Source organism: Merops nubicus, unplaced genomic scaffold (genome assembly GCF_000691845.1).
Source record: "Merops nubicus isolate BGI_N331 unplaced genomic scaffold, ASM69184v1 scaffold38474, whole genome shotgun sequence".
Lineage (NCBI taxonomy): Eukaryota > Metazoa > Chordata > Aves > Coraciiformes > Meropidae > Merops > Merops nubicus.
In genome coordinates, this window is record NW_008606924.1 from 19,405 (window position 1) to 26,205 (window position 6,801).

Sequence of the window (6,801 nt, forward strand, 5' to 3'; positions counted from 1 at the left end):
GCGGTTGATGATAAAGATGCTTCTGAAGATTCATTGGGCTCCTTTTAGGATATATTCAAGTCCCAGGCAAATAAGACAAAATAAACTGTCCAATCTTGACTGGCAAAGTTGGATGAGATGTTCCCTGGCAGGAAGCCTGTATATTTGGCAGGGCTGTTAGCTTGCACCAGTGCAAACAGCCAGACAAGTTTTGATCCCTTAAGAAGTATTTATAACCAGATGGCTATTCCATAGCAAACTGGAGGAGAATGTGCTGTCTGGGTTAATAACAGTCCTTAAAGTGATAAAATGCATAATCTGCTTATTTTAAATGCTGTGGTTGGGGAAAAAGAATGTCTTTGTGTTTCATTTTGTAGAAATATAATTAGAGGGTTTCTGAGAAATGTTCTTATTTCTGATGTGTTATCTGTGATTTCTTCTTGGGCTTCTTGCTCATTATCAGCCCCGAAGGCAATGTGTGTTGTTGCAGGGGGAAGGGGAGCTAGTTTTGCTGAAGTTTGAAGCAGACGTATTGGTGGTGCAGTACTGTGTCACATGAATTTGGAGAATGTTAGTAAACCTCTGGCTGAAGAGATGTGTCAAAGGCATTTCCTCTTTGGAGAAAAGGGGGGAAAATACCATAACAGTCAATCTTCTGACATTCCTCTGCTTTCCTGTCCTGTTCGTATGCCTGAGCTCTTTGCTCTGCTTTAAGGTTCTGTCCTCGGGGCTGGGAATGCCCTGGACAGCGTTCTTGCTGCGCTGCCTGCGGGGCAGCGTGCTGCGCGCACAGCTAACCGGCACTGCTCCTTTTCCAGGTGATAGTGTCCCGAGGGGGTCGCTTTTTGGAAGCACCGGTCTCAGGAAATCAGCAGCTATCTAACGATGGGATGCTTGTGATCCTGGCAGCTGGTGACAGGGGTTTATATGAGGACTGCAGCAGCTGTTTCCAAGCGATGGGGAAGACCTCTTTTTTTCTAGGTAATCGAAACACAAAGGGCCTGACAGCAGTTTCTTAGTGCGAGGTCAGGGAATTCCAGCGAGGAGTCTAAGAAGCATGTGTCGCCTATTTCTTATCTCCTTGTGCAGTGTGGGAAACTGGCCTGCTCTTCTAGAACTTGGCCAATATCAGAGCTTCGAGCCTAAGTTTTCTGTTTGGAATACTGATAGATTTTAGAGGTTCTATTATGCTTTCTGTTTTGAATTGTGCTTTGTTAAGATTTCTTCCTCCTTTTGCTTGAAAACGTGAATTTTCTGAACCCTTTTAGGGGAAGGGAGAGCTGCCAAGTGCTTGATACAAAGAGTCTGGTAGTGTTAATACTCTGTGGGATTGGGGAGCAAGGCTGCTGTGTCTCTTCTGTAGGAATGGCCAATGGTATGTCTCACTCCCAGGTGAAGTAGGCAATGCTGCCAAGATGATGCTGATTGTGAACATGGTCCAAGGCAGCTTCATGGCAACGATAGCAGAAGGACTGACTTTGGCTCAAGTGACTGGCCAGTCCCAACAGACCCTTCTGGATATCCTCAATCAGGGACAACTTGCCAGCATCTTCCTGGACCAGAAGTGCCAAAGTAAAGTTCTCTTACATTGTTTTATTATAGGACATTTGACACAACCTAGCAGCGTTTCAGATAATGGCAGAAGGGAGAAAATAACCGTCCCATCTTCATCAGCCTGGGATTCTGGGTATTTTAAAGATGATGGAAATGAAGAGCTGAGTTCCATTCCATCTCCTTCATAGTCAGGGTATCTGAGAATCCACCCCAAGCTCCACATTGCCTACAGCTTAAGACTCAAGTTCGCAGTGAGGGTTTCCTTGGGGCAGTGTAATAAGTGAAATGGCAGGCAAGGTGCTTTGAAATCTGAGCTGCCTTTGTGCTGAGTGGGCAGTAGTTGCAATGTCTGCTGTGGCCAGATGAAGATAGCACAGAAGAACTAAAAGCAGTGTTCCTGGTGATCAGCATGGGAAAGGGAAGTTTGGTGTTGGATTGCATGCCCTTGCAGTGTAGGCTTGATTTACTTCTGTCTTGCTTATTTTTTGCATGTGTTCCTCCCCACAGATATCTTGCAAGGAAACTTCAAGCCTGATTTCTACCTGAAATACATACAGAAGGATCTTAGATTAGCTATTGCACTGGGCGATTCTGTCAACCACCCGACTCCCATGGCAGCTGCTGCCAACGAGGTGAGAGTTGTTCAGTGTTGGCTCAGCACGTCTTCAGCAGAGCCCTTTGTCAAGAAGAGACAAAAATATCAGAATTATGTTGCCTCTAAGACAAGAGAACAATTAGTGAAATAGTTTGACTGGGATGGAATTGGATTTCTTTTGACTGTAAAAGCCCTTAGAATGTCACATGAGTAGACACAGATGGCCTCGAGACCTGGTGTGTTCTCATCTGCGCTGCTGTAATTACTTGATGTATTCTGCAGCTCTCTGGTTTGCAGTGGTCAGCAAAGTAATTTTTGTGCTGGAGAATGCCTTTGCACAAGAGTGGGCACTGATCCTTTTCTAATTTCTCTTTTCTAGGTCTATAAACGAGCAAAAGCATTGGACCAATCAGACAACGACATGTCTGCAGTGTACAGGGCCTACATCCACTAGGCTGCAGCATTCTTACTGTTAATACTATGATTATTGATTAATATTATGATACTGGGTTTTAACTTCGGACCAGTCCATCTCTGTCTCTCCATTTCCTTTTATAAACAGACTTTGAGATCTGCCACGGAGGCAGCTGCTGCAGTGAGCCTTCCCTGGTAGCAGAAGGGGGGGGAGGAGAGGGCTCGGATTGTTGCAGTCTAATTAGAAAAATCCATGCCATGCACTGACAGTCATGGAACAGAACAGTGGCGGCTTGTTCAGAAGCTCTGAGGCAACTCTGCCAGAAATCTGCTGCTTGGCTGCTTTTATTTTCCTCTTTGTATGCTTGTCCAAGATGCTGTTTCTAAAGACCCCTTTTCTCCTTTGCTGTGAAATGATGTTTGTGTTGGACTCTCTGCATCAAGGGGACAGGTGACATACATCCCATCTACCTGTGAATATCACTAAAGTCCTTGGTCCCAAGTAAGGTGAGGAGTATTCTTGTTAATCAGCCACTGTTAGAGAACAAAGCACCTCCCATGGAGGAGAAAAGCAGTTTCAGAAGGTAATGGGGTTGCGTGCAACACTGTCTTGATTCTGTTTCTTTTTAAACTTCCACCTTCCCAGCACTTTGATGGAGGAATTCCTTCTGCTGTTAAAAACAACAGATTGCATCCATGTCTTCCCCTGTACAGACAACTATAGCTTAGGGAGCACAAACCTTACTGAAAAGGAGAGAGCACCAGTGTAAATGAGCCTCCTAAAAGGCTAATCACAGCCACCCATCCCACAACCAGCGCTGGAGACCAACATGTTCACATAGACAACTGCAAGAGAAACACACAGCCTAAAACTGGGCCCAGAAGATTTTATTTGGGGAAGGAACAAATCTTTGAGTTGCTCCTTGGCCTTAGCTTATGTTGCTTTACTTCTTGCTTTTTCTTTTTATACCCTTGTTGATAATTACAGAGGTGAAGGTGGATTGTAGCAATGTCGCAAGCAGAATGAAAGGGCTGAAAAGTATGATCGTAGAGCCAAGAGATTGAGAATCCTGAGCTCCTTTCCATGTGCTCTCTCTGGCATTTGCATAGTCATTTTATCTTTTTAGCCTGTTTGCCCATCTTTAAAGGTGGGTGATGATTACCTACCTCACAGGGATTTTTTTTTTTTTGTGTACTGATTAGATTTTTATACATGTCAAATTTTCCATATGTGTTCTTAGTGTTCCTGCTCCAGGTACAACAGTAGCACAGCATGAGACATTTCCCTGTACCTGTGACTGTACTTGTGGCCAGATACCAACTTATAGAAAGACTAGTAAATAAAATGGGAAGCTAAGTCCACTGCTGAGGTTTAATCTCAAAATGTGAGAGTTGAACTGTAGATTCCAAGGCTAGAGAGCAGAGATGCTCTCAGTATTGATAGCAGAGCAGTCCAGAGTCCAAAGGATGCCTGTCTCTCTAAAAATGCACAGAGCATGGTGTTTTGTTTTGTTTTTAAAATTGTTCACAGTGTTAGCCTTTTAGGAGGGTTCTTGCATTTTAGACTTAAGAGTTAGTAAAATACGAGTAAGAACCTATTGGCCAAAATCACTTCTCAGTGGCACAATCTCCTCCCATGGGTTGGGATTCTGAAAGGGAAGAAAGCAAATTCAAACAAGACTATGTTCCTTTAAATCTGTGAGGTCTGCTCCTCTCCCACTCTCTTACTTTCCTAGGAGCTTAATGCCTGTGCAGGGAAATTTTCCTGAGATTTGTGCTGCTTTGTGCAGCACGTGCATATGGTTCAGGGGTACCTTACGAAGAAACAGAAGTAGTATCACGATACTCAGTATGAATCACGACATGCTGTAAATGTTCCTTTGTTGAAGTATTCCACCTCTTGTGATCACTGTTCTTTGTGGGCTAATATTGTGTTATACATTATATCCTGTGGTGAACATCTAGTAATAATAGATCTGGTAGATATCACTTTGCCCTTTGTCCGTGGTATATGTGAACAGTACTAGTTACACAAACGTGTTTCTTTGGCCGTGCAACTGTCATCCTCCATGTAGATACTTGTATAAAAGGCACACAGAACTACCCAGGATAACCAGCCATTACCCTGCTTCTGACACTTGTCCTTTCCCCATCCAGAAGAACTCAGCCATTGGCACCAGAAGTCCTTGGTTAAACATGCTGCAGTGAAGAAATCACTTAAATGAGTTGTGTGTCGAGGGCATCTGATGGAAATTGTGGTTTTGGGGGCAGGAGATAAGAGTACAGGTTTTAGTAGTGTAGACTTTTGGGAGGAAGGGGGGGGAGATGCTCTCTCGGGTCCAGTTGAGAGTGGAACTGTGCTGAGCCCATGCAGCAGTGTCCCTGACCTGTCCCTGCAGAGGTCTCTTGGGCCAGAGCGAAGGTGAATGGGTCTCAACAAAGGTAATGTGGGATCTCCCTCCCTTTTTACTTCACATTGCCTATGGATAGAGTGAGAATATGAATGGAGCTGTCAAGTCCTTGCGGTGAATTTCATAGCAAATTCAAAGAACTATTTGTGAGGGGGAACCACTCCCCGGGAAACGCGCACCTGCGGGTTTGTTTTTTCCAGGAAGATAAATACTGTACTTGAAATGCAGATTTATGGTTATTTATGTGGGAGAGGCAGGTGCTGAGTAGTTAAACACTGTAATTTATCCTGGGAACGTCTGGGTGCAGCTTTCTGGTGAAGGCCAGTGGGTGCAGGGTGGTGGGAGGGTGCAGTGCTGCCCAGACAGCTGTGCAGTCACAGATGTGCCAGGGAGGAGCAGAAGAAGACCGTGAGCTCTTAAGTGGTTGTGAAGTGAGGAGGAGGGATGGAAATGGTGAAAAACAGCCTCTTTCAGATGCTGTTGGAGACTGACTCGTGTCGGTCTCCCTCATATTCTTGTTTTTAAGTCTGTAGCCTCTGAACATGGATCTAAATCTGTTCCTAGGCCTGAGATTTGGGGGAGGGGAAGGGGGGAAGCTGTGGATTGAGCGTTGCTCTAATAAAACTGGCTAGTCAATGTTGTCTTAATATTGTTGACAGTTCTGTAAAGTTCCTTTTTATAAGGATTTCTGTTTTAGCAATTTGCTTTTTTTTTTTTTTTTGACTCCCTACATTTTAAAGAGAAAATGTGACACTTGTGAAAAGTTTGTAAGAAAAGCAGTTTCTTCTCAATTATAGGTCCTATAGTTAATTAAGGTTGTGAATTTTTTTTGCCTTCTTTTTGATTAACGTTTGTCACTCAGAATAGGATGTGTGAAAATGTTTAAATGGCAAAACAAAGGGTTTTGGTTTTTTTTTTTTGGTTTTTTTTTGTGCAATTAACAAGGCTACTGGCAAAAACAATAAAACCTTTCTTGGTTACATGATGGTCTTGTGGCAGTTTCTAACGCTTGTCAAACCTGTAACATGGCATTAAAGAAATTTGTGTTCCTCAAAATGTCCAAAACCCAGCATTGCTGAAAAACAGCAGTGTGCCTGAGAGCATTTTGGTCACTGCAGAAGCTTGATTGTGTCACTCAGGCACTAGAAAGGACTAATTTGGATAAATTCCAGCTTCTGTAGGCAGATGGCTTTATGCGGCTGGACTGAGAGGAGAATGAAGTCTTAGGTTTTGAAGCAGAGAATGCTGAGAGCTGGAGGTCCAGGAACTTTTCTCGTGTAACCTAAGTGCTGGGAGCCTGGTGGTCCAGTTGCTCTGGAGTACCCTTCTAACTTTTCAAGGTGTTTGAGCGCTAACTCTTGGGAGCATTACCTCTTCAAGCTCCCGTAACTGAAGCGTTTTAAACCTCCAGAATGCTGCTTTTTGATGACCCAGGCACCGTTCGCTGTTCAACGGCGGTGCTCTTCCTGAACTGAGGCATAACAGGCTGGAACTGGTTAATGGTACTTCAGTTAAAATGAATTGCAGGTGCTGAACTAAGGCAAATTAAAAGCACTGCCGAAAGGGGTGCAGCAAGGCCCGCAAGCCAGAGCTGTGCTCCTAGGAGAAGCTGGAGCCAGCAGAAGCTCTTCCCCTGCTCCGCGAACGAGTGACACCTTCCCTTCCGCAGCCTGCCCTGCTGCTGGAGCTGCTTGCTTGGCCACGGGGCTTCAATGCCAGGATAAATTTATCTCAATTTCAAAGCTGGGAGAAGAAACTGATCTTCTTCGGAAGCCTGGTTCCAAGTCTCGAGAATTCCAGACGTGCCATGTCTTGGTTCTTCCCTGTGGCTGCTCTGTCTCGGCCGCT

At 44.5% G+C, this 6,801-nt stretch overlaps 1 protein-coding gene across 1 annotated transcript in view; it reads left to right on the forward strand.

Annotated features, from left to right (window-relative positions):
* GLYR1 (glyoxylate reductase 1 homolog (Arabidopsis)) overlaps positions 1-2,929 on the forward strand; it is a gene marked incomplete at its 5' end in the record, with an annotated part of 21,447 nt that extends 18,518 nt beyond the window's left edge. Inside the window, 4 exons of the mRNA XM_008939801.1 lie at positions 798-960; positions 1,372-1,551; positions 2,041-2,165; positions 2,508-2,929. Of these exons, the coding sequence (XP_008938049.1) occupies positions 798-960; positions 1,372-1,551; positions 2,041-2,165; positions 2,508-2,582 (543 nt within the window). The remainder of the gene's footprint in view (positions 1-797; positions 961-1,371; positions 1,552-2,040; positions 2,166-2,507) is intronic.
* Between the last annotated feature and the right edge of the window lie 3,872 nt (positions 2,930-6,801).